At 34.9% G+C, this 27544-nt stretch overlaps 2 protein-coding genes across 2 annotated transcripts in view; both read right to left on the reverse strand.

Moving 5' to 3' along the window:
* Positions 1-626: 626 nt before the first annotated feature.
* LOC137624798 (frizzled-9-like) lies at positions 627-26746 on the reverse strand. Its single transcript, XM_068355755.1, has 10 exons — positions 26618-26746; positions 23691-23906; positions 21997-22113; positions 19085-19239; positions 16081-16192; positions 14088-14261; positions 11773-11965; positions 7814-8077; positions 5776-5885; positions 627-2788 (listed from the first exon to the last, which is right to left on the reverse strand). The coding sequence occupies exons 1-10, from the start codon at positions 26738-26740 to the stop codon at positions 2555-2557; spliced, it is 1698 nt and encodes a 565-aa protein (XP_068211856.1). The 5' UTR covers positions 26741-26746; the 3' UTR covers positions 627-2554.
* LOC137624743 (uncharacterized) overlaps positions 26619-27544 on the reverse strand; it is a 412156-nt gene continuing 411230 nt past the window's right edge. The window contains exon 10 of the transcript XR_011040759.1: positions 26619-26752. The gene's annotated coding sequence lies outside the window, so the exon portion shown is untranslated. The remainder of the gene's footprint in view (positions 26753-27544) is intronic.

Genomic DNA, 27544 nt, shown 5'->3' on the forward strand with positions numbered 1-27544 from the left:
ACTACTTCGCATACAGCCTACAGCAAACACATTTCAAAGTGGTAAGAGCAGAGACATCATTCCAGGCTATAGCCCACTTGTAAATCACCAACTTGAAGAAATACAGTACGGTAGTTACAAAGTTTCTGCAGAGTCCATGCTAAATGAGTATCTGGGATGCTGTTCCTGGTCTTTCTCATTGAACTCAACCATTATTTCTATTCAAAATTTGCATTAATAACACCTCTGCCAACAATAATAACCTGGTCTACTGGATGAAAGATAGAAGTAATGTTAGGACAAAAGAAAAATGATACTTATATGGCTGTCTTTAGCAGCTAACTCTTATTTGATAAGATATACAGTCCCAATGTCACTTGATGCATTTATGTACTTTGAATACATTTCATAAACTATAAATTCTCTAATACCCTTTATAAACAAATACATTTCTAGCTGGACTTGAAAAACTTCACCTTAAACAAGTAGGTTTCTCGTCTTTTACAGTACATAAACAGAATTTATATCTTAATTACTGACTCGTCGCAAGACAAATTTTCAAACTTACAACCACCTATACACTTACATCAATCACTTCAAGTTTTGGAGAATTTTCTTATTACATAAAAAGGTTAATCAAATCATCATTGTATACAGCATATATATTGGTTTACATCTACTGTAATATGTACAAAAATATACATAAATAAAGGACACCTAACACAGCTAGGGATATACATTATGTACATCATACACACTTTGAGGTCAAGAGTTATTAGTTAGTGGTATGCTGAAAATATGTTGTGCAATTGAACCACTAAACCTTGAACTGGAAGCGAGATCTGTCATATATTCAATATAGTAATACTGCTAAACAAAAGATACTTATATGTACAAAATAGTAATGAGATTTTAGTGGAATTTTGTTTACCAATGAATGTATGGTACAGCCAAACAAATAATGTATTTTTAATATGGAAATAGTTTATGTTTTAGAGAATTTAACTTACATTCATATTAAAACTTTGAAATGACTGATAATTATGTTTGACATTAAAGTCTTGAGAGGTAGTTGTTCAATTTTTTTTTCATTATTGAAAACATCTTTTTAAAATCCCATTCTGTATTTCATGAAGATTTTAAAATATTGTTCATTTCATAAACGGCACATCTTAAAATATTGTTTATTTCATAAACAACAAATCTATTAAAAAAAATCTATACAAAACCATTATTGAATCGCATATCAAGAAAGGTCAGTTATTATATCTCGGTTCAGATTTCAGATTTTTCTTCTGTAATTTGAAATGTCCAAAAAAACAAAAAACAAAAAACAACATTTGTACAAAGGTTTTATCGTTAAAATTTCCTAATTACACAATGTCGATCTGAATTTTTCTTACCATGCAATGTATACATATACATATATGTATATGTATGTATGTATGCAATGTATATCTAAAAATATAAGTGTTTGGTATTGCTGGATCAATGTCACACAACTGTTCAGCTTACTATATAACCAATTTCAAACTTCCTTCCATCAAATGTGGCGTACTTTATTCGCAGAACACTTGCATCCGTCAAAAACTTTTTCCAGGGATCAAAACATTACAAGTCTTACACGGTGAAACCTCTGCCACCTGGAATGATGTTTTTCAAGATTGTTCCTCAATGTCTTCGTAAGGAGATACGCAATCAACCGAATAGGTTTATCAAACAACAGGTTAGTAGGAACATAGCATTCATAATCATCGTGTTGACCAGGTGTGGTAATACCGAGGACTTTTTAAGCTGAGTCACATTTCTCACAGGTGTAACTCTCTGCAATTATTAATAATTGGAACAGATAATTTGCTAAGATTGAAATTTTAATGGAAGCCACATCAATTTAGATTTTGTAATTTAAAATCTAAAACTGATTTTGTAAATAAAAATTAAAACAAAGTTCAAAACTACAGTTTATACAATTCCTGAGTAAAATTGTCATTTCTAAAATACAGATACTGTATAATTTAATTGTACCATTTTCATTTATTTCTTCATTCATTTTTCCAAAATACTGGTACTATACTGTATACTGTAGTTCTTTTCAACTTCATTGGTACAAGAATAACCAATAATATAGTTTTCACATGATTCTCGCCCTACAACATTTATAGTAATTTAAAATTCCTATATCAACCAGATGATGGATGAAGTCACAAAAATAAATTTCCAACTGCTCTAAAAAAACAGCTTTCCAATATAAAAATCTGGAGCAAAATGTCATTTCTTGTCAATAAAGTAAATGTTTTCCTTCCCTATATTACTTACAGATAATGACCTTACATAACTGAAAAACGGAGCTTTCCGAGCTACAGTCTTTAATCAACGAACACCCACAGGTACTCTTTACAACACTTCCTTGTCTTTCTCACAAATGCCAAACCTTAACAAGTATCAACTCTCTCGGCTTGTTGAGGGTACAACTGCCATTTCACTGGCACGTTTCTCTTATTAACACTACAATAAACAGTTGTATGATCTATCATCACGATGAAAAATTAACTTTTAATAACAACATAAGTAACGCTTAAACCTGGGATAAGTGCACACCAACGGGATGTGGCCTGTTCGCGTGGTGTGCCGGATAGCCAGACGGCTGTGGTGGGTGATCTTGATTTGCAGGGTTATATTCTTGACAACCATTGGTGGACTTGACTATAGTTGGCACCTGGTTTGGCAAGTGGTAAACGTGCCCGTCTTTCTTTCTTAGGTTTCGACGCTGGCAACACAGACCCAAGAAGAATTTCTGCCACAGCAGCACCTATTTAAAAGGAAACTCAGATTCTATAATAACTGCAATGATTGTCCTGTGAACTGTGTTCAAAGGAATAAAATAAGACAAGATCAAAGAACATAAAACAAATCTTAATAGGAGAGAAATGATTGTGGGTTCAGTGTTGACTCCTGTTCTACATTTAACTTACGAAACAATTGTGACATCCCTCCAGTAGCTTTTATCTGCTACTCGTAGTATAATATCCTTCCCTTTGGTCACAATAACAATTAAAGACTTAACTGATCCTTATGATAACCTACATTTTAAAAGTAAAATTAATCATTTCATTACTTTCCTGAAGTTTAAGGGCTGTTCCGACTAAAATTAAGAAAATAAAAATACTTGACATGATGTACGTTAAGCCATCTGTTCCACCAAAGAGGATTCTCATTTATTCTTTAGTAAAAGCAACTGTGAAGAAAATCAAGAGCCACCATGAGTTGGGAGGCAGGTGGGAACTTATATGAACTCAGTTGGTTATTAAAATAATCTTCGTTTAAAGTTTATTTCAATAAAACTTCCCTGAAATCATGTGCTGCATACCACACTACTTGGGTATTATCATTCTTGCTAGGTAAGCTGCAACCCTAGGTGGAAAAGCTATAAACTCAAGGGCTCCAACAGGAAAAATAGCCCAGTGAGGAAAGGAAATCAGCAAACAGATAGAATAGCATGCCTGAGTTTACCTCTCAAGCATAAGAACTCTTAACACAAGACAGTGGAAGACCATGGTACTGAGGCTATGGCATTATCCAAGACTAAAGAACAATGGTTTGATTTTAGAGTATCCTCCTAGAAGAGCTAGTTACCATAGCTAAAGTCTCTCTTCAACCCTTACCCAGTGAAAAGGAGCCCCTGAACAATTACAGTGCAGTAGTTAACCACTTGAGTGAAGGAGAATTTTTTTGTTATCTATGTTGTCAGGTGTATGAGGAAAGAGGAGAATGTATAAAGATTATTAATGATCAGGATATTCAGTGTATGTGTACGTAAAAGGATAACGAGCCGTGCCCGGAGAGGGATCCAATGAAGTACTACCTGTCCAGTCAAAGGACCCAATAACTCTCTAGGAGCAGGTGGCTGGTGCCTTGGCCAACCTACTATCTGTAGTAGGGAAAGCAGTACTCATTAAAAACATATTTCGCCAAAGAAATCTTATCTGAGACACAAATTCCGTAGAAGTTAAACAATAGTGTAATCAACCACAATCCTTGCAATGCCTAAATGATAGCCAATTATAATGATCACCTAAACTGCTATATCTCATATTAAATGTGTATATAACTTGAGAAAGTACAATTAAATACTAAACTAATTGTTCACCCTCATAATCCAAAGTACTATGTTGGAATTTCAACCCAAAACCAGCAATTTTAAATAACATACTCCTTCATTTGCCAAGCCTAGGGACAAACTTTTATTCAAATTAAACTTTACTTATTTCAAATAATGATTACCGAATACAGAATCCCAACCCTACTGTGATGAGTTTAAAACTTTCTCCAAAGATAAATTCCAATTATAGTGAGGTGGGACTGATGGATGAAGATGCAAGAAAATAACATGGATGGAAAATTTGACTTGGTTGCTGACACAGCTATACGGTAAGACTAAAAAGGTCGAATGAAAGATTTTAAGTTTTATTGCATCCTGACATCGAAGGTCATTGACGCCGATAACAAGGTCGAAAGGAGATGCTAACAAGGTCGAAAGGAGACTATAAAAAAAAAAAAACACAATATAAAGTTCATGTAGATTGGCAAGGGCTTCTCATAGCATACAACCTTGTCAGACCATACTTTGCTTAGGGACTGCTATGTCCTCCTCAAAGTATACACATATTGAGTTTACATATTTGTATACCTGTGATGAACATGTCTAGCACAGATACTGACATGGACCTGTCCAATTATATAAAAGCAATTATGAATTAATGTATGCATTTATCTGTGATACATCATGTATTGTACAGACACTAGCAAGGCCTTCTCCAGTTTCAAAACTACTGAAGAAGCCTGCGTAGCTCCAACTGAAGACTCGTGTCTTTGATTTTGACAATAGGAAGGAAAATGTATATAAATCACTTAAATTTAGCAAGAGACATTCTAGACACTAAGAACTGCAATACCATATATAAACTAAAAAATATGATTATAATTATTCAAATAATACTCTGGAACACAAGAGAAAATAAAATTTTCAATTCTGTAGGAGTCATTTCTTTACCCTGCATCCATAAAATAAACATAAAAACAACGATTTCTTCCTTTAGCTTTGAAACCCACAATATATGCATGTAAAATTAACATAGTTTAGCATAATACTATAGAGAGAATGCGACATTATTAGGGAGTCCGTATTCAAGTCACGTATGAGACAGGGTAGAGGTAAGCCAAACATCCTGGTGTGACAATTCCTCTTCCTATGACATTAAAAAATACCCTTTTATTTCTTTTTGGATGTCAGCTACCTCCCATAACTGGGAGAAGTGCCATGATAGATAGATAGATAGATAGCAGAAGGTCCTCAAATGCGGAGAGTCAAAGTTTGTGGAGTAAGGAGACTTTGTTTACACTTACCACTATTTACCCAAGTCCCCACTCAGGTAGAACAAAGGGTTTTACATACACGAAGAAGGAGTCATCTCTTTTATAATTATTATTATTTTAGTTGAAGATTTTCATTAAAGAATAAACAACTCATGAATGCCAGATCTAAAAGTTAAGTTTATTAACACCAAGCTATGGTCAACACTTAAAACACCAAGTACAGTATAGAGAATAAGGCATTAAACTTGCTGATAATAGAAAAAAAATATTTATTTCAATGTTACCAAGAAGCTTAAACAAAAATATGTGACTAAAATATTCAAGAGCTGTAAAAGAAAGAGAACTATATTAAACAAAAACTGTATTAATGAAGACTAATTTAGTATTTTGTTTATCTAATCTACAACGACAAAATAAACTTACTGTTTTTGATGACCAAATCCACATTCCAGAAGTGATACCAACGACTAAGGACATGAAAATCTTCAACATGAAGATTTCAACAGACGGTATACTCTGTTCTAACGTGCATTCTGAAAAAAAATGAAAGACATTATTTCTATTAAGTTCCCCCAATGTTCATATAGGTTCTCAAATTGTCACTGCTCTTAAAATATTTTATCTTTCCTTGTTTCCTTTTCTCACAGGGCTATTTTCCCTGTTGGGGCCCCTGGGTTTATAGCATCCTGCTTTTCCAACTAAGGTTATTATTATTATTATTATTATTATTATTATTATTATTATTATTATTATCACTAGCCAAGCTACAACCCTAGTTGGAAAAGCAAGATGCTATAAGCCCAAGGGCTCCAACAGAGAAAAATAGCCCAGTGAGGAAAGGAAATAAGGAAATAAATAAATGATGAGAACAATTTAAAAATAAATCATTCTAGCTGAGCAAGCAATAATAATAATGTCTTATATCGATGTTTACCCTCAAAATTAAAAAAAATTACCCTTTTCTTTCTTTAATAGCCTTGGACCTCTAATAAAAGTAATGAGACAATCTAGTATCGAATGGCACTAAGAACAGGCTTAGGCATGCCACAACATCTTTTGTCTTACAGTCTCTAGCTCGTTTTAACGTTGTCCCCCCAACGCCAGATTGTTTGGTCATTTTGGTTTCTAGTGCTTTTGAATTTTTTCTCCTGGATTTGCTAGTAATTACTGCATAGATTATTCAAGGAAATTGTTACAAGGAGTAAGTAACTTAATCAGTTATTGTCTATGTCATAAATTGTAAGGCAAACTTGCTTGTTTATACACCATTGGATCAATAATCCTGGAATCAACAGAATGTGGTTACATGTGATTAGAAAATACAGAATTATTTTCAAATATACAGTATTCCTATAAGACTAGCGAGCTCTCAATATTTTTAAACAAGTAACTAGTTTAGGTCTAAAAGCACTGCTCATTTTCTTGATTGCTTTAATATTTCTTTTACACGCTGTACTTTATCACTTCATCTACTTTGTTTTACTTGACGTGTGTTTGTTGTCACTAACTAAACATTGTATTTCGGCTTTTATTATTTATTATCTTTATATAATTGAATTTGAATAATTATAGGATATTACCTTTTAATTCAGTATAGTACACAAGATCAATATCATACAAAATTCATTAACCCTTTTACCCCCAGGGTATTTGGAAATTTCCAACCCTTAACCCCCAAGGGGCTATTTTTTTCCCAGCACATTTTGCAGTATATATTTTTTAAATTGCTCTAACAGCCTTAATTTTTGTCATAGAGAGGTCAGGTTGGTCTCATTCTCTTGGAAAATGCCTGAATTTTCTCAAAAAATTATCAAAAAATATGAAAAACTAATTTTTATAGCATTTTTTTGCAAGGACGTACCGGTACGTCCATGGGGGTAAAGGGATGGCTTTTGTGAAACGTACCAGTACGTCCTTTGGGGGTAAAAGGGTTAAGAAAGCTAAGGTTACAAAATGATATAAACACCTCATATGCATATGTAAAACACTATTATACCAAAAACAATTTCAAATACAGTACAGTACTGTACTTAAAACAGAAAATACATCTGTGCAATGTGGTGTGTACACTGAATGATACATAAAGTTAACACAAAGTATTTAATGAAGAAATAAGTAGAATGGCAGATGTAGTGAAGATAACAGAATTAATAAGTGTCAGGACTGAGAAGGTTTGGGCACGTGTTGAGGATGAATGGTGGGGAGGGAGTGAGGAGGGTGTGGGAGGAACCTGTTAGGGGGAGAAGATTGAGAAAGAAGCAGAGAATCAGATGGTGAGATAAGGTGAAGGATAATATGGAGAGAAGAGGTTTGGTGGAGGAGGAAGCCTTTGAGAGAAGGCATATAAGTGTGCATTAGGCAACCGACCCTTCAATGTAGGGATAAAAGCGAACGAGTTAATTAACCTTTTTAATTGAAATCTCACTATCAAGGCAGTCCAAAACTATAAGACTCTACTTACTCGCACTGTTTCGTAGACTGGTCGGATACTTTTGCCGATTAATCCCCGAGTGGTGTGACCTGGAACTGCATTCTACGGCTGCATAAGAGGCCAGCATATGCCAATGCTGGCGGTTCATGTATTCGTAAACATTACATGCAATGACGCACACTGCAGGGACTGTGTACAACACGGAAAATACTCCGATGCGTACCATCAGCTTTTCGAGCTTGTTGACATTCGTCGCCATTTGGTACGATGTGGCACTTAGGGGTGGTGACGAACCTAGGGGCGAGAAATATTTTCCAAATGTAGTTATAAAACACTTAAGTCTCTAATAGTAAAAGTCAACAGTTCCATTCTCCTTTATATATTTTGTCTAAAATAGTTTTCACAAAAAAGTCACTAACATATCATACAGTACCTAAATTACATGGTAAATATTTGTGTGCCAGTTAGAAGTAAGAAATAGGTTTGTACACTAAATATTTTGACTAAGATGAAACTATAGATTGTACCTTAAAAGCAATTTGTTTCATTAAAACCCTTTCATCATATGATCATACCAGTGTCCTGAATTTTCACAGGTTCACCAGTCTCTTGTTGTTGGCATAAGAAGGTAGTCTCAATGTATTACTAAATGTGACCAGATATCTCTCAGTCTCTTTCCTATTTCTAGTCGAAATTACAATCCTATCAATTGCTGTTTACTGTTCCCCAGGAGTTTACTTTGCAGGAAATCATTATCCTTGCATTTATTACCCATCTATATATCCCCTCTGATGGTCCAGCACTTTGCTGCAGTAGAGGGGCTTGAGTGTCTCAATGATGGGCTGGGCAATGGCGGTGGGGTAGTTTATCCACCCTGGCAGGCTCAACCATACCGCTAAGGCCAGTTCTGAGAGACCAGACCAAGACTGGACCCCTATAGGCCTTCTCCTTTATTTTAAGATAGGCAAAGGCTAGGAGAAGGAAAACTCCAAAATCAAACCAAACAAGACCCCAACGGCGGAGCTTCCCAGCGCCGGCGGAAGAGGGCAATGCCTGTCGGGCAGGCAACAAGGCGGGCCTTGACATAACAAGAACCCGGCAGCCCGATGCAACCAACATCGGAGAAGCCGCCTGTCTCATATGTCTTGAGCCGCGGTGAAAACGATGTGGGCCAAGTGTGTGTGCGTGGCCGTTGCAAAGCCACGACCACTCAAAACAATATACAGTACCCAGCTACTGGCATTCTGTCGTTTCCTCCACCCTTCTTCATCTTTACATAGATAGGAGGCTGATGGCTAACGACAGAACCCAATACTCGGACACGAGTGGGCGCCGACGACGATATTTCTCAATCTTTTATTTAATACCTTTTTCATGAAAACACATTCAATGGGAATAGAGCAATTACTTTAGTTTCTTGGTACTCTTTCTTGGACTACCAGCATTTTGAGTGTTTATCAGACAACTATACCTGTATGTATATCAAGTGTAGCAGCATGTCATATGTACCCCAGCTTAAGGGTTGCATCCTTGAAAACATTCAAATATTACTCCTCTTCTCAAATCTAAACAACTCTCCCTACTACAGGTTACTTTGAAGCGTCTCCCTTACCTACATCCAAATACAGTACTACAGTACAAGTAAAGATTACATATTTTTGCATGTTAGAGGGCTTGCCTATACAAAATTGAAATTCTTCTGAGATTTTAAGAATATTACAGTAAATTATGGTAATACTGTTAATTCATGTGTGATAGTACATACAGCGCCTCCAGTAAAAACAAAACTCTTTAAACCGGACATCAATTTATATAAACAAAATCTTTATCTATCAAGAGAAACACTATTCAGGTAAATGATTTTGGGACTATCCAAGACAGCAGCTGACAGCTAAACGGTTCATGTATAACAGTTCACAAGACGGCCTTGTATTCGAGTCTCCTACAATCTGAGATCAGCTATTTAATGCTGTCCATCCTAGAACGTCACCCTTGTATTCTACATTATGACTTCAAGCCAGAGTAATAGTGTACTGTGCATATAATATTATGTAAAGAGGAAATGGGAGTAAAGATGAGTTATGCTTTATCCCCTGTTCTATTTACATCTCCATCTCCATGACTCTAATGCAGAAAAACTTGAAAGATGAGGCCCAAATAGAAGACAAAATGAACCATTATCATGTTAAAAATCAGCCTGTTACATGCTCATACTAAAATAACTTTACACAAACAAATCGACTTGTAATATGCTGATGATACAGCCCTTTTGGTTCACACCTAAAGATTTAATGCAATGCATCCTAAAAAATCACATCTTCAATATACCTAGCATTTGGGTTAAAATAAACACTAGAAAGAGAAAAAAAAAAAAAAAAAAAAAAAAAAAAAAAAAAAAAAAAAAAAAAAAAAAAAAAGAAGAGAGTATGAATAGAACATGCATTTCGGTTTCATTAAAATATTTTACTATACTTCTAATATAAACCTAGCCCATCTCCTATCATTAATCAAGTTGGACAATCTGCTAAATTGGACACCCTTTACCAAATAAGTCCACTGTATTCTAAACACGATGAACTGTATGGTATATAAAACTTCTTAGCATATTAAAATTTGGGAACTTAAACTCTTACAATAGCGTGAAAGTCTGTCTGAGTAGTACCTCTCTCTTTAACCAATACTTTACAAGGTCTTTACAAATTAACAAACTAAAAAGTAGTCTGTATTCTTAAATGCAAAATACAAACGTTGCTAAAGATTTTGTGTTGGTCACTGAAGGAACAAAAATGTCGAGGGGTTGGGTAGCTTATGAAATTAGGACAACTAATCATTCAATAGAATAAATTTCTTCACTGATAAAGTACTTTATATTGTTAAAACAATATCTTATATACAGTACAGTGACAGAGACTTTAATACAGATGACAGATCTTGTTGGAAATTATAGTAAAAAGCACTAAGGAAGTAGCAGGAGAAAGTGGACCATTCAAAGTCACTAAAATCATGAATCATTTGCAAGAAGGACATTCCAATTTAATTCTAGTTATAAAGTTATGGATATTTTGTTGTATGACTATTATACATAATGCTAGAGTTTAATTTAATGTATAAAACAACCACTTGGGTGCAGTAATTTTTGGTTGCATATGAGAATGGTGTAGATTTATCGTCTTTTTTTTCACTTGACTCAATGTGAATAACTGACTAATATCCATAGTTAAACTTAATAATAGTTACTGATAATTATAATGTAGTTTTTAATACAGTAGCTGAAGTAATATAAGGACTGGTTTTCTAGGAGAATGCTTGCAGTTCTGTTTACTACTTCGGAAAACCAATTGCTCATAGACTACACTTGACTGACCAACACTATACTAAAAGCTATAATTCTTTTTTTTACTTCTATAAAAAAGCAAGCTCTTATATGCTGCCCAATCCAGCATATCTCTCTCGATCACTGGCTATCTCCAGCAGGAAACTTAAAAACAAAATACTGTATTGAATTTGGAAAATACAATTCGATACATACAGGCATTTAAAATCTGAGCAATCACCTGCCCCATAAAATAACTGTGATAGTTCTTGGACAACTAATAGAAAACTCCACAACTTGACGGAGATTTGGAAAATTATTAAAAAATAAATGCAATGCAAAACAATTTTTTCAAGAAGAGTGTTGCCACCATACAATTTATGCTAAGTAATGTGTGTCTTTTTATTTACACTTGGTTTTAAGATCGAATAAGACAATATACCATGGCACCTCTACCAATTCTGGTAGGTAGTCGATATACAAAAAGGAAAATAGAAGGAATTTTTCATCCTTGCTCCTCCTTTTCCTAAGAGATATCGAAGAAATTCAATAATTTCCATTTTAGTTCTAGAAAATTATCAAATTTAGAATCTTCAAGAACTAATCGGCTTAATTTTCTACTTTAATTTCTGTTATGAAAAGAAAGAAAAAGTTAAAGTAACAAAGAAAAACTCACCTGAGTTGCTCTGAGTTACATCTGCTTCATTTTTAATTTCTCTTCGAATTCTGAACAACGCTATGAAGCCCAGAACAATGAAGAATGTACCCAAGACTAACAGGGACGTAAGAGGTGCAATGACGAATCCCATGTGAGCCCAGTTATTCACGTTTCCTACGTAACACAGACCAATGAGTTCGTCGCCATCAACCTGGAAGAGTTTATAATAAGTTTAATGGATAAATAAAAATCATACTTTCAAAGTTACAATATACTATTTAAAGGTTTAAAGGCCGATCATGAATGGCAGAGGCTAGGGACAGTGACATTATCCTGCCCTAGAGTGACCATATTTACATATGATCAGTGCTCAAGTCCCTTCTCCACAAGCTAGGACCAAGGAGGGCTATGCAATGGCTGTTGATGATCAGCAGATAGACCTATAGGCTCTCCCAAACACCAAATCCTTAGCTCAAGGATGGTGAGGATGCAGCAACCAAAGAAACTTACAAGTTTGAGCGGGACTCAATCCCCAGTCTGGCGTTCACCAGTATGGGGCGTTACCACATCGGCCACCACAACCCTATAAATACTGTATAAATTTAATTTCATACATAAATTTCAAGACCCTATTCTATAGAATTTCTAATTAGTATTGTACTTATTATTCTAGGAGGTTTTTTGAAGGATTTATATTTTCAGAACCAAACATGTTGTCTAAGTATCTCAATCCCTTGCCTAAATAACTTGAGCTTTATTCATAGTTACATGAATTTGTTTGGTTGACCCTAAACAAAAGTAATATTTGTATGAAAAGTAGCTAAACATTTGTTGATGTTCTTCAGATACAATAACAAAAATATTTAAATTTCATCTTTGAAGAATACAGCAAGATCATGGAAGTTTACTGTTACTAAGTAAAATGATCCAAGTATGTAAATAAATAAAATTCTAACAGTCATGCCTTCTCCATCATGAGGCTCAACACTAAAAAGTACCGGTATTCTAGAAGTTTTATTCCAGCTATGATTAGATTGTGGAATGATCTTCCTAATCAGGCAATTGAATTGTTGGAATTTCAGAAGTTTGAACTTGCAGCGAATGTTATGTTTGAACAGGCTGACATAAGCCTCTCTTCATAGTTTAAATATGAAAGATCTATTTTAACTCTTACTGGTCTTAAAATATTTCATATTAATTATTCATTACTTCTCATGTAGTTTATATAGGTATTTCCTTTTTTCTTTTCCTCACTGGGTTATTTTTTTCCTGTTGGAGCTCTTGGGCTTATAGCATCCTGCTTTTACAACTAAGGGTGTACCTTAGCTATTAAAAATAATATAATGATAATAATTATAGTAATAAATAATAAATAGTCTAAGCTCCCCTGTCATGTAGTATCACTCAAAACAACCGTGTGGCACACCGTAGATTCTGCAATGAGTTTTATGCAGTCTCTCTTTAGCCTTGGCTTCATTGCTTTTAGCCTTTTACTGTTCATGCAATGCCTAGTCTCTTCCGTTTTACCGTCAAACTTCTTTAACACAACCTTGATCCAATTTTGATTTTATTTGAGAACATATCCCTGGAGTGAGAAAAATTATTCTAGATACTAGTCTTTTTAAACCCCTTCATAAAATTAAGAACAAAGCCTTCGAGTGTAAACAATAAGTCTATATACTATGTTGTCTTTTAAACCACTTCATAATATTAAGAACTGTGTTTTTAAATCACTTCATAATAATAAGAACAAAGTCTTCGAGTGCAAATAATGAGTCTAGATACTGAGTTGTCTACTAAACCACTTCATAATAATAAGAACAAAGCCTCTGAGTGTATACAATGAGTCTACATACAGAGTTGTCTTTTAAACCACTTCATAATATTAAGAACAAAGCCTCTGAGTGTATACAATGAGTCTACATACCGAGTTGTCTTTTAAACCACTTCATTATAATAAGAACAAAGCCTTTGAGTGTAAAAAAAAAAAGACCCTAGATACAGAGTTGTCTTTTAAACCACTTCATAATAAGAACAAATTCTTTGAGTGCAAAACAATGAGTCCAGATACTGAGTTGTCTTTTAAACCACTTCATAATAATAAGAACAAATTCTTTGAGTGCAAACAATGAGTCTGAATACAGAGTTGTCTTTTAAACCACTTCATAATAATAATAAAAAAGTTTGCATTTTTCCATTCAAGCATTTCAATGATAAGCTTCCAGGAGAAAAATTCTAATTGCACTAAAACTAATTCATATATATGACTAAATTTGTATCTTTTCTTATTAAAAACTGTCTCTGATGATTCACAAGACTTATGAGATTCTCACCTGCTTTAATGTCAAGATAAGTATGGTGGAAATAGTAGGGAAACCCCAGGCTATGGCATGGAAGTACGAAGCATAAGCTTGTAGAGCTTCTGAAGACCATTTCTTGCCAGCAGAGAGGAACCACGTGAAAGTTAGGACCACCCACCAAATGCCCGATGCCATGCCAAAGTAATACTGGAAAGAAAAGGCCTCGTCAATATTGGTAGCATAAAATATTCATTGACCAGCTGGCAATTTACCTTTACCGTATAATTAATCAACACTCCTACTCTATATTATCTGCTTTTGAACATTTGAACTCTTGGGCATAATTATAATTATAATTATAATGCTTTGAAAAAAAAAATTAGCTCTGGCAGACGGAGGATATGATAGGGCCAACAAAAAGGTCCCTTATTAGATATCCCATAGTAAACCAGCAGCATAAAACTACATGATAAAACTTCCAAATGAACAGGAAGTCAGAGGGAGAATACTGGACTCTTAACTAACAATTAAATTTTGCCTTTATATATACCAGGGATACACAACTGGGGGCCACATTTTACTATATCCAACAGAGTGAGGGCTGCATAATAACACTTGCAATATGTAAGAAATATTACTTGCCCAATAACAACTAATTTTCTTTTGCAAGTCTTCCTTGTTTTATCTGTCTTAATATGGAAGTTCACATAAAACTGACATCATTATTTACTACTCATAATAATGATAATTACTGGTATAAATAAATATAATCAAAAGTATTTAGTAACCTAGAAAGTCTCGGGGGCCCTACAACAACATGTCGCAGGCAGCAGGTTGCCCATGCCTGCAAAATACAGTACTTGCTTATTCATAAATCTTTCAATACTAAGATTACCTCAACAGTACTTGCTTATTCATATATCTTTCAATACTTGGATTATCTTACTAATCTAAAAATGGAATACTTTACTGCTTGCTTATAGTACTAAATTGAAGATGATTATTTTTGAGTTACTAATGCAAAAAAATATTTTTATTACACTTTTCATTGGTTGTACTATTTACTCTACGATGAAAAAAGGGTTCCCTCAAACTTTCTCATTTTGACTTTCCTCATGCTACACTGGACCTGTTTGAAACGAAATTTGTGAAATTCAGAAGACTTCCATGAATTCTGAACTAATATATCACTTTCATAAACATGAAGAGTAAGTGTAAAACAACTGCAAGCGACTCATTTTTTCCTATTTTGGGTTAGAAACACGAAATCCTAATTCCTACTTAAGAACATAACCAATAAATATATGTTCGTTATCTAAGTATCTACAAAATTGAATCAAAATACCTTAATCCTTTTACCCCCAAAGGACGTACTGGTACGTTTCACAAAACTCATCCCTTTACCCCCATGGACGTACCGGTACGTCCTTGCAAAAAAATATAAAATTTTTTTTTTCATATTTTTGATAAATTTTTGAGAAAATTCAGGCATTTTCCAAGAGAATGAGACCAACCTGACCTCTCTATGACAAAAATTAAGGCTGTTAGAGCAATTCTAAAAAAATATACTGCAAAATGTGCTGGGGAAAAAATAACCCCTTGGGGGTTAAGGGTTGGAAATTTCCAAAGAGCCTGGGGGTAAAAGGGTTAATGAAAACAGACATACTACACATTATGTAACATACAAAAAAAACGAAAATAAATACAGAAGCTTCTAGTCAGGTCAAAGGCCTCATCTTTAAACACATCTGGGGTTTGGCCAGTTTTCATCACCATGCTGGCCAGTGCGGATTGGTGATGGTGGGAGACTTTTGTGTGATCGCTCACAGCAAACCAAGCCAGTTTGGGTGGCCCTGACTAGTACAGATTTTCTGCTCATGGCAATACACAAATCCTTTCACCACTTAAGGTGTCCCCACTCAGAAAGGGTGTAATGATATAGTACCTGTAAAATAAATGTATTACAATACTTGTAAAATGAATGTATTGATACAATACTTGTAAAATAAATGTATTGATACAGTACCTGTAAAATAAATGTAATAATACATCCTGAAGAATGTAAACCTTCCACAGCAAGATGCAGCATTCCATTTGGTGATGTTTCACAAGACAAGACTTCTGAGGGTACAACAAGCCTGTAAATAAAAGGAAAAAATTACAAAACTAACAACAATATTTAATATAATTCACAAAGCGTAAGTCTTTCATACTAATTTCTAATGTTTAGAAGACTGTCAAGTGTTGCCATTTTTACGTTACATTGACTCTAAAGATAGAAATGATGTTTGGTGTTAGCAATGAGATGCTGGAATACGCCACAAAATTAAGGACTCCCCTCCACCTCAACAAAAAGGTAGTACTCTCTAACTCTATCTCCCTCAATTTCTTTTATACATTTCAGGCAACATAAACCTCTTCATTTACATTTTGGAATTCTGAGTATCTCTTGCAACACTATTTTGCCATCTGTGATATTCCATATGTATAATGAATTTAGTTTTGTAATTTTTCATCCTCGCCAAAATATCCACAAGATTACTTTCTTAACAAATTTTCCACTTGCTTCCTCTATTCTACATTACTATCTTACATTTACTAAACATTTCTTTACAACAAGCTTTTACTCAATACTAAAATGAGAATTTATTTAAGACAAATATTGTAAGAATCCAAATGTAAAAACAGACTGTCACTAAATGATAAACGTTCGGTACTGTTATCTGAAGTCTAGCAGTTGAAATGTCAAGGGTATTTTATTTCATGCCATTTTTCAATTACTATTACTGACAAACTACAATTTACTTCTATTTGAAGGATAAACTTTCTCCATCGTTGGCAAATACAAATGTGCAAGAAAACTGAATATCAAAGACAGGCAAGTGCTATATAATATACAAGAGGCTTTAAAAATATTACAAGATTTAAAATTAAATTTTTATCTTTCCTAGCTATGTGAACCTGAGTCCTTTGAAAACGTTAAGTCTTCTGTGGTACTGGTGCTATGATAGAATTGTAAACATGGTACGTAGTTGGTACAAGCGGGAAGCCCAGCTTAACAGCTTAACCCCCTGCCATTGACTAGCAACTTTTGACAGCATTGATTGAGGTGCAAAATTTAATCCAAAGGTCTCAGGTTATACAGCTACAAAAAAAATACAAATTACCTTCAAAATTTGTTATTTGTTTCTATGCATTTATAAACCTCTCATCTTTTGAATAGGGAAACTAACTTTGGTAGAAACAATTCCAATAGAACCAAACAAAAGTTTTTTTTTTCCTGGACATGTCATCCTTACTGGTCCTGTATGGGAGCTAGAAATTTAACTCCAACAACTTCCTAACAGCTGATCACAGGGAGGTAGAAACATTTGGGGGCTCAAAATATGCTTGCTTAAAAGGAAGCTAGTAAAGACATGAAAAACATATATCCCTAACAAACCAGGTACATCAAGAAAAAAGTTTTTTTAAGACACTGATCCATTCTCCCCCTCGACAGGAGGAAAGAGGATTACTTCTTAGCAGATCTAGTCTGCAAGAAAGGTGCTCCACCATGCAACTCACCAGCACCAGACATTCGAACAGTGTGTAACTAATGTAGATGTTGTTTCAGTAGAGGAACAGGAATGAGGTAGAAGAGCCACTTATTATATATCATCTCGAGACTTATGACCTTAGACAGGATACATGCCAAATCCCATGAGATAGTTGGGAGTGCTACACATCTACTTAGCAATCACCTCAAGACTTGAAGATACTGGGCGATGCTCAAATCTTGTATCAGTACGAGGCAGTAGAGTGAACAAAACCATATCAGCCTACTATATGGAGCTGGAGAATGGTCCAAAACCATTCATCTGCAATTGATGAAACAATGGTGGCTCACAATTGTGACCTCAAGTTCCAAACGGCACAGCACACACACCAGCATACGGTACAATCCTCCACTTTGCAATGGGAATGAGAAAGGTGGCTACATATTGCTGGAATACTCCCTTGGCCTACGGTGCTTATGTTCAATTAAAGGAGGTCCAAACACTTGTTCCTGGTGACACACCAGTAACTAACACTGGTTCCCAATCGCTGAAGGTAACATTTAGTAGGCGAGTACTATCACTATCTCAAAGTAGTGATTGCTATGAGTCCCACAGAACATTTAGCAAAAGGCTTTCCCCCATGGAGGAGGAAGAAAAGACTGATAAAGAGGGAAGAGAGGGTGAACTCTCCTTCCCCTTGCCAACCATTCTTCTTGCCGTCACAGAAGTCATCGTCTGGGTAACCAATTATAACTGCGCTCCTTCCGAGATGGAAACTATGCGAGCTTACTCTGCTACAACACAAAATTGTGAAAAGGGGTGCACTGCGAACACTCAATGACACTGCAACACAGGGATTCACATCCAGGGAACACTGTCGACACCAGTGAGCTCACCAGACGAATAATTTTCACTATTAGGCACGCAGACAGGTGCCACTCAAATCAAATTTGGTAATTCCTTCCCAAGGCAGAGAAACTACCACAAAGCAAAAGCAAAATGAGTCACACTACAAGTTCATCTGTCTGATTGAAATAGCTAAAAACAACACTCCAAATGGGAGAGCTGCTTACAACATCCCTTTACTAAAGAACACAACACATGAAGGTTTCAAAGCTTTGTATCCTAATGGGAACAAAATCTACTTCGCCATATGCCTGTGCCCTTCATCGAGAGTGCTCACAAAAATAGAATATAAAACCCTATCGTAAATGAATGTAAGAAAAGATCCAATGCAAGAGAGGAGAGCAACGGTATGTCTGTAACCATTGGGGCCAAGGACTTAAGTAAATATTCTGTGGGTAGGGTATCTCTCTTTATGTCACCTGTTATTAACCAACTATCGTGCTAACAATTCAATCACTGTTAAAGTACCGCTAAAAATATATCCTAATTCAAAGGATGAAAGATTTGTATGCTCGAAGGAACAGATAATAGATTTTCATAACATTGATATATGTAGAATAAAAGATTACCAACAAACACATACTGTACCTGGCAAGGTATGCAAGGCAATAAAGCAAGTAGCAGAGCGAGAGACAAATTATTGTTCGCTCTGGATATCTGAATCGGGCAGGTTCAAGCCAGAAAGTCAATACGGTGAAAAGTGTCGACATGAAGCAAAGTCCAGCCCATACCAATAACCATACCTGTGAATAAAACAACAAAGTTTATTGTCATTCATTGGAAAATTATTCATACATGTAACCAATTTGTAAACAAACAAATCAAAGTTCATTGTTATTCACTAGAGTAATATTATTATTATTATTATTATTACTTGCAAAGCTACAACCCTAGTTGGAAAAGCAGGATGATATAAGACCAGGGGCTCCAACAGGGAAAATAGCTCAGTGAGGAAAGGAAAAAAGGAAAATAAAATATTTCAGGAAGAGTAACAACATTAAAATAAATATCTCCTATATAAATTATAAAAACTTTAACATAACAATAGCAAGAGCAATAAGACACAAGAGTGTGCTCGAGTGTAACCTCAAGCAAGAGAACTCTAGCCCAAGGCAGTGGAAGACCATGGTACAGAGGTGATGGCACTACCCAAGACTAGAGAACAATAAAAATGCTATCTGAAATTTTGGAAATGCAGTTTCCTTTAATTACTAGTCTACCGAGAAAGTTTTTTAAGTACTGTACAGTTATAATGGACTCAGAAGAGTTTTATAAAATTCATAGCACATAATCCTCAACTTCCAAAGTTTCCAGTGGGACATGAAACACAGCAATGTGTCAGGAGGAATACAATGACACAATTCTTCCGTTGGTTTCCTTCAATGTTTACAGTTAACTCTTACAGTCTAAGACAGTGCAATACTACACAGTATTCTAGAAGTTTTATTCCAGCTGTGACCAAGATTTGGTATGATCTCCCTAATCAGGTAGTTGATACTACACAGTATTCTATTAGTTTTATTCCAGCTGTGACCAAGATATGGTATGATCTTCCTAATCGGGTAGTACAATTGGTAGAACTCCAAAAGTTCAAACTTGCAGCAAATATTTTTTTGTTGAACTGGCTGACATAAGTCTTTCTATAGTTATAGTTTATACATAGAAGATCTGTTTTAATGCTGTTAATGTTCTTAAAATATTTCATTTTAATTGTTCATAACTTCTCATACAGTTTATTTATTTCCTTTCTTCAATCGGCTATTTTTCCCTGTTGGAGCCCATGGGCTTATAGCATCCTGCTTTTCCAACTACGGTATTAGCTTTGCTATTAATAATAATAATAATAATAATAATAATAATAATAATAATAATAACTGGAAAATTTAGTAGCCGACTAGGAGAACCCATCAATTTGACTGAGTTTTATAAGTTTGCCTTGAAATTGGAAGAAAGCTGCAGACTCTGTGATCAGTCAACCCTCATATTTTTAAAATGTCCTAAATCATTTAGAGATTACATTTCTGCTGAATAGACTTTCTCAGAATAATTCCCCCTACTATCAAGAGTAAATGGGTGTACTTTACTGTATATTCTAAATGGACAAAGACAAGCAAAACTTGAAAAAATTTAGTTGTATTAGAAATAAAATTGTAGAGTATTAATGATAATGAATTCCTTCTAAAACAATTCCTGATCTTCCATTTCAATGTCGTTAGAATAAAATATCCAGCAAAATGGCAAAAAATATTTAAGAGTTGCAATGAATAGACTCGCCAACCCAATCAAATCACAAGTAAATAATTTTTGCTTAAAATCTGTATATGAAATCTAGAACACACCATATGTCTGAGGATGTACAGTAACAATATAACATTGACAAGGTCAGACATTGTCTTCAAGTTGCTATTAGAACATACTGTACCGTACTTCCCCTGAATCACTATGGATAGAACTTCTCTCAGGGTGAACTGACGTTTAAATTTCATATCTTTTTAAACTTATTTCAAAGAGAAGATGCTAAAAGCTAATAATAATTCATATTTTATGTCTCTACAAAAACATATGCTTGCAATAGTTTCATTATTATTATCATTATTATTATTACTATTATTATTATCAATATTACAAGCTAAGCTACTACTCTGGTAGGAAAAACAGGACGCTATAAGCCAAAGGACTCCAACAGGGAAAAATGGCCCATAGAGGAAGGAAATCAGGAAATAAACTAAATAAGAAGCAACGAAAAATTAATTTAAAATATCTTAAGTTCAAAAATAAATTTGAAACTTCTGTAAAATATAAACTACGAAGGCAGACGTAGGTTAGCTCATTAAACAAAAACATTTGTTGCAAATTTGAACTTCTGAAGATGACTGAATTTACTATGGTTTTCAGGCTGTAAAAAAAGCACTAAGGCAGACATAATTATTCAGCATCTTAGAAAATAGACCATTATCAAGAAAAATACTGTATTGGAAAATCAAATAGTTTTGTTAAACAGATTAACATGAGTCTCTCTTCATGGTTATGAATGGAGGATCTATTTTTACATAGTTACATATCTCAAGTTATCTTATAATTTATTATTTATTGCTTCTCATATGTAGTTTATTTATTTCCTTATTTCCTTTCCTTACTGGATTTTTTTCCTGTTGGAGCCCTACGGCTTGCAGCATCCTGCTTTTGTTGTAGATTAACTAGTAGTACAGTAACAGTAATAATAATAATAATGAATAATTATGGAAGTACTTAGAGAAAAACCAATAAGAAGACCTACAAAATCATGAAAAAGGGATACAGATGGAAACCTACATCAGAAAAGAAGTTCATATGATAATAAAGAGAGCTACTATTTCTTGTCAATATTAATGAATATCAGAGATTTCCTAGACATAAAGGTTTATTTTATGTCCATTATTCTTTCTCAAAACCTGTAATAACTACTTCTAAAGAATTGTCATAACTTAAATTGGCAAGAATGAATAAAAAACTTTTGTTACCTCAGCAAACTGTTTGTCTGCATCTCTGAAGAAGACATCTTGTTTGCATTTAGGAGCGCACACACCGCCACCTTCCTTGGTGGCAACCCAAGTTTGTCGATGAGGGCAGTTGGATTCCTGTAAATAATACATGTAAAAAGAGTTACAAGGAATTCATTAAAACTGTAATACTATATACAGATGATCCTCAACTTATTTGATAGGTTCCAAGAAACTATTTGCAAATTTCATATGAAATACATATCTAGTTAATGTACATGTTATTTTGTTTACTGTATTTAATGCTGATATAATTTTATTGCTGTATTTCTTTATCTTATTACAGTATATGAACTTCTGCTACAATACCTGAAATATATTTCAGATGGATTTATGCTTTTATCTGAATGTTTGTAATTCAAGGACCTTCTGTATATACAGTACATTACAGATTCACCACTATCATCTAGGTACATTTAATCTTCAACATATAACTAGAATGAGTACTCAACAGAGCACATTTCTATGCCTATATCATATCACAATATAGGTGATTGAATTATTCACATCTTGGCACTTGCTTCGCGCAAAACGAATAATAATTGGCAGCGTTATGACAAAAAGACATTTTTGACCGTGACCTTTGACCCAATCACTCCCAAAATCTAATCAAATTGTTCATGGATCATGGCCAATCATCCAACCAAATTTCAACAGTACAGATTCACCATCATCATCTGGGTATATTTAATCTTCAATATATAACTAGAATGAGTACTTAGTAGAGCACATATCTACGTCTTATTCACATCACAAGATAGATGATTGAATTATGCACATCTTGGCAATTATTTCGTACAAATTGGACAATAAATGACCGCGATATATAAAAAAAGCTTTTTACCTTTTTGTGATTTTGACCTTTCACCAAATCACTCCCTAAATCTAACCAAATTGTCCTTGGATCATGGCCATCCTCCCACCAAATTTCAAGAAATTTGGTCAAATATCGAGTTAAGAAACTCACAAACAACAAATAAATAAATACACACCTATCAAATATAATAATTGTCATGAAGTTTTTAAAACTAATTCTAATCAGGATTTTAGTATCTTGTGTAAAGCTTGTTTTGAGATTAAGCTAAGATTGCTCGAAACTTTTTACATACAAAAAGTTAAACCTAGTTTCAACTTAGATAACTCAGATTTCACAAGAAAGGTGTTTTAATTCATATTTACTTATTGTTGTTCTAGAATTTTATCAATATTTTTTAGTGTTGTACAAATCATCATCATCATCTCATCCTACGCCTATTGACGCAAAGGGCCTCCGTTAGATTTCCCCAGTCTCTATTTTGAGCTTTTAAATCAATGCTTCTCCATTCATCATCTCCCACTTCATGCTTCATAGCCCTTAGACATGTACGCCTGTAGTCCATTTCTTTTATCGAGGCAGATTTGCAACGACTCGCAGCAGTGCCCTTTTAGCTCGGAAAAGTTTCCTGATCGCTGATTGGTTAGAATTATCTCGTCCAACCAATCAGCGATCAGGGAACTTTTCCGAGCTAAAAGGGCACCGCTGCTAGTCGGTGCAAAAATGCATCGCTAAAAGAAATTGACTATAGGTCTTCTAACTTCTAGTGCCAACTGAAATATGTTTTTAATAATAAAAATAATAACAATACTAATGCATGGAAAACCTTCACATCATATACCTGTTTCACCCGCGGAGGAGCTGGGGTTATGAGGACCGAGTTTCCAGAGTAAGGCCTCTCTCTCACAGGCGGAGGCAACGGTTCTGGGGACGTGATGTTGGGATACTCCATACATAACCCATCTGCACTCCTACGTGTTGGCAAACGGGAACATTCCAGAGCTGCTGGCCACGAGAAGTTGAAAGACCTTAAGACTGGTAGGCACTTAGATTTTACCTGAAAATATAAGAAGATATGTTACACTGCTACATTAGTCTCGACTATTCTAGCTAACGTCAATAATGTTACCTACAAATTCTGGTGTCATAATTCAATTAAAATGACTGTAAATTGTTACATAAGTCTTGAGTATTCTAGCTAATGTCACAAATGTTAGCTAAACATTCTGGAGCCAAAAGTTAATAAGGTCTTCACAAGTCTTGAGTATTCTAGCTAACGTCAATAATGTTACCTACAAATTCTGGTGCCATAATTCAATTAAAATTACTGTAAATTGTTACATAAGTCTTGAGTATTCTAGCTAATGTCACAAATGTTAGCTAAACATTCTGGAGCCAAAAGTTAATAAAAATACAAGTCACCTTTTTTCCGAAGAGCCAATATTCTATCAACCATTATCTAATAAGTTTCAACTATCTACCATTCATGTCTGTAAAAACCGATTCCCTCTTAAATTATACTATATCTGAATTTGCAGACACAATACACATCTTAACAATACATAAAAACCTGTATGATCTATTTGACTTTCACAAGGACTTTTTCAATCGCAGAACTAAAGCTCATTCTTCTAGGCATCCAAAAATTAATTTTTGAAACATGCATCTATAATTAAAGCAAGGAAAATTGTGAATCACTCCACATTGAGTGTTTATGACTGGGGTTTGCTAAATAATTTCCCCATATACAAGAACCATAATTTAGAATTGGGGAGCCCTAACCTTCAATTTTCATTCTTCCTCAGTCTTGAGTGTGTGCAAAGGTTCATTACTTCAATCGGTTATGTGGTAATGTCCATAACTGGCAATCACCAGATTGGGGTCAGAGTCCCGTTTAAACCTCGATAGAACCTTTGGTCATTGCAATCTCCCCATCCTTGTGGGCTAAGGATGGGGGATTTGGGGGAACCTATTGATCTACCTGCTGAGTCATCAACACCCTTTCCCTGGCCCTCCCTGATCCTAGCTTGGGTGGAGAGGGGGCTTAGGCGTAGATCATATGTACAGTATATATGGTCAGTCTCTAGGGCATTGTCCTATTGCTAGGGCATTGTTCTACTTGCTAAGGCAATGTCACTGTCCCTTGCCTCTACCATTCATTTGAGACCTTTAAACCTTTAAATGAAAGGTCATGTAATTTGCCCTTTTTCATAATCATGTGGCATGACATCTTGCCAATTCTGGGTCTTTTAGAGCAGTAGGGCGATCGTACCAGTAATCTATAGTCTATAACCAAACTAATCAACATTACCCATAGGGTGTGCATGGTGCTCACATTTCTTTGTTAAATGTTCCAAGCCGACCTGTGAACTACATTAGATTATGTTTAAACAATGCTAAGTTAGAGATGATGTCACCTATGTCTTTAACTTGGTGGTTTGTATTACAATCTATGGATTTAACTTTTGGATCAAGATCATGATAATTTTGTGCTATCCTATAAGTCACTATAAAACTCGGATATCAATCACTATATTGAGTACGCTACTGTGTGGAAAGTACATTCTCTATCTTAGCACTTGTGCACTTTGCCCATCCAATAATGTTGTTTCTGGTCTCTAAATCTAAATTCCACCCTGGGATGTCATATGTTCTATCCCACCAATGATCCATTGATCCTACAGGGACGTAGGAGTTTGACAAACGATAAACATGCTAAAAACCACTCCTGCCATTTGGCTTCTATTGTTTTCAACTTTCCACCTTTCTTTTTCAAATTTGAATCAAGAAATGTGCTATACATCCCCTCCACCACAGTTGAAAAATCTGGCAAAGTCATCCTACTTTAAACTCTATCAACACTGTCAGTTATCATATTTCATTATTAGCCTGGCCTGGGAGATAATTCAATCTAGAAACATGATATAACCAGACCCACACCAACTATGGCACTTATCCTGTTTCTTTACAATCTTTAAAAAATTTCATTCAACAGAAATGTTTGTAACATCATGGGCAAATAAATACATAAACTAGAAGGACACTCCGTAGAGCGTAGACCTCTGCCACGACAGTTTTTTTCAACCTTTTGCTCAACCTCCACTTTGACCTTGACCTTTGACCTTAACATGTAAAAATTAGCGTGGGTTTTCATACACTCACACATGAACCAAGTTTGAAGTCTCTGTGACAACGATGTCCAAACTTATGGCTGAATATGCGAATTTGACATTTTGCTTGATCGTGACCTTGACCTTTGACCTTGACCAACCAAAATTTAATAATTTCCAGCTTTTTACCACAGTTAATCCAACAAGTTTCATTACTCTACGATTAAAATTATGGCCAGGAAGCTGTTCACAAACACACACAAACAGGGGGTTGTAGTGTCCTGATTGGTAACGTCTCTGCCTGGTGTTTCCCAGTCGGGGGTTCGAGTCATGCTGTCTCGTTAGTGCCATTAGTGTCTGCAACCTAACCATCCTTGTGAGCTAAGGTTGGGGGGTTTGGGGGAGCCTATAGGTCTATCTGTTGAGTCATCATCAGCCATTTGCCTGGCCCTCCCTGGTCCTAGCTTGGATGGAGAGGGGGCTTGGGCGCTGATCATATAAAATATGGCCAGTCTCTAGGGCATTGTCCTGCTTGCTAGGGCAATGTCACTGTCCCTTGCCTCTGCCATTCATGAGCGACCTTTAAACCTTTAAAACATACCCTCCTTACAACTTCGTTGGCGGAGGTAATTACCATTCTATACTGCGTTTAACTCACCTCAAGGCAAATGGATTGGCACGAAGGTATTGCAGTGCCCACAACCGGGGTACACATGGGAGCGTAGAGGGAACACAAGAAGAATCGTAAGAAATGGCTACACCCAATGTCGACTAGGGGCATGAACTCATGGACCTGAAAAATAAAGAGCTTTTTAGTTATATCAAATTTTATACATTTCAGTAATGATTTTAATCTTTCTATTCCTTATATATATATATATATATATATATATATATATATATATATATATGTACATAAATATAGTTGTAATGTATTGGTCTCTTCTTTTTGTAGTTTTTGTGTAAAATATATATATTTGTGTAATGTTGTAATTCTCATACTCCGGAAGGGGTCGATAGAATACAATTTGCCTTTGAAAAAAAAAATTGCCTTTGCCTTTGCATGTACAATATGAAAAACTTATTGTTTCTTTACTCAGTTGCATATGCATTATATTCATGGAACTTGTAGCAAATATTTTTATGTTGAACAGCCTGACATAAGAGTCTCATAGTTTATATATGAAAGATCTATTTTGATGTTACTGTGCGTAAGATATTTTATTTTAATTGTTCATTACTTCTCTTGGAATTTATTGATTTCCTCTCTTCGCTGGTCTATTTATCCCTATTGGAGCCCTTGGGTTCATAACATCCTGTTTTGCCAACTAGGACTGTAGTGCAACTAGTAGTAGTAGTAATAATAATAATAATAATAATACTTCTCTCGTAGTTTATTAATTTCCCTTCCTCACTGGGCTATTTTTCCTTGTTGGAGACTTGGTCTTACAGCGTTCTGCTTTTCCAACTAGAGCTGTAGATTAGCTCTTAATAATAATAATAATAATAATAATAATAATAATAATAATAATAATAATAACAACAACAACAATGTATGGAAGAAACCAACAGGCATAGCATGCCT

Source organism: Palaemon carinicauda, chromosome 2, assembly GCF_036898095.1.
Source record: "Palaemon carinicauda isolate YSFRI2023 chromosome 2, ASM3689809v2, whole genome shotgun sequence".
Classification (NCBI taxonomy): Eukaryota; Metazoa; Arthropoda; class Malacostraca; order Decapoda; family Palaemonidae; genus Palaemon; species Palaemon carinicauda.